This window comes from Eimeria tenella, genomic scaffold (assembly GCF_000499545.2).
Source record: "Eimeria tenella Houghton genomic scaffold, Eth_scaff3383, whole genome shotgun sequence".
Classification (NCBI taxonomy): Eukaryota; Apicomplexa; class Conoidasida; order Eucoccidiorida; family Eimeriidae; genus Eimeria; species Eimeria tenella.
Window position 1 is genome coordinate 1 of NW_013543174.1, and position 1,268 is coordinate 1,268.

General features: G+C 60.6%; 1 protein-coding gene across 1 annotated transcript in view; it reads left to right on the top strand.

The window, feature by feature from the left end:
- Window positions 1–381: 381 nt before the first annotated feature.
- ETH_00040365 (S-adenosyl-methyltransferase mraW, putative) overlaps window positions 382–1,268 on the top strand; it is a gene marked incomplete at both ends in the record, with an annotated part of 1,932 nt that continues 1,045 nt past the window's right edge. The window contains 2 exons of the mRNA XM_013376352.1: window positions 382–482; window positions 724–976. Of these exons, the coding sequence (XP_013231806.1) occupies window positions 382–482; window positions 724–976 (354 nt within the window). The remainder of the gene's footprint in view (window positions 483–723; window positions 977–1,268) is intronic.

A 1,268-nucleotide genomic window follows, 5' to 3' on the forward strand; every position in this document is an offset into this window, starting at 1 on the left:
GGGGCCCGTGGAGGCCCCTGAAAGGGTTTAAAGGGGCTCCAAGAGTCCTAACAAGGTCTCAGGGGCCCTGTACTCAATTGTTAGTGCATGCAGAGCAGCAGCACCAGCAGCAGGTCCGCTGCACAGCAGCAGCAGCAGCAGCTGGCTGAAGTGGCTGTGTCTGCTGCTGCACTGCTGCAGGACCATTTAATTTGCTGCGACATCGACGGAGAGGCCCTAGCAGAGACCCACGCCCGCCTCTGTCCCTTATGCAGGGGCCCCCAGGGGGCCCCCATCTTTGGGGACCCCCCTGGGGGCCCCTCTGGGGGCCCCCCTGGGGGCCTCTCTGGGGGCGCCCCAGGGGGCCCCTCGGGGGGCCCCCCTGGGGTTGAGGGTTCAAAGATGTGGGGCCCCCAAGTTCACTTTGTGCAGGGCAACTTTCGGTTTCTAAAGGAGCTTCTCTCTTTGGCTTTGGGAACACAATTCGAAGGAATGGTTGATGGGTACTGCTGCTGCTGCTGCTGCTGCTGCTGTTTCTGCTGCTGTTGCTGCTGCTGCTGTTGCTGCTGCAGTTGCCGTTGATGCCGCTGACTCCCCTTTGGCTGCTGTTGTTTGGCGCTGCTTTGCGCTCCCTGCTGCTTGCTGCAGTGCCAGTATTCCCATTGCTGCGCCCGTGCTGCTGCTGCTGCTGCTGTTGCTGCTGTTGCTGCTGTTGCTGCTGCTGCTGCGGTATCTATATCTCAGCATCATTGCAGATTTAGGCGTCTCCTCGAGGCAGCTCGACGCAGCTCATCGGGGCTTCAGCCACCGCCTCGAGGGGCCCCTGCTGCTGCAGCTGTATCACCCCATACCTTCCAGCAGCAGCAGCAACAGCAGCAGCAGCAACAGCAGCAGGAACAGCAGCAGCAGCAGCATTGGTGTCTGCAGCAATTGCAGCCACGTGCACGTACACCGTAAGTCTGTGGAGGTGGCCCTGGCTCAGCCCTCGCCCACCCAGGTAAGAAATAGTTCATATAGTTCATTGTTGCCGCTTCTGTTGCTGCTGCTTTTGCCGCTGCTGTTTCTGCTCCTGCTGCTGCTACTGCTGCTGCCCCTGCTGCTGCGTCTTTTGCTGCTGGTGGTTGTGCTGTTGCTGCTACTGTACGGTGTGTTGACCTATATATCGCTGTGCAATCACCTGCTGCTTTTGTCGCGGTTGCTGCTGCTGCTGCTGCTGCTCTTGCACCTGCTGTTGCAGCTGCTGCAGCACGGCAGCGGCCCGCTGCTGCAGCGCGTGCTGTGGCAGCTGG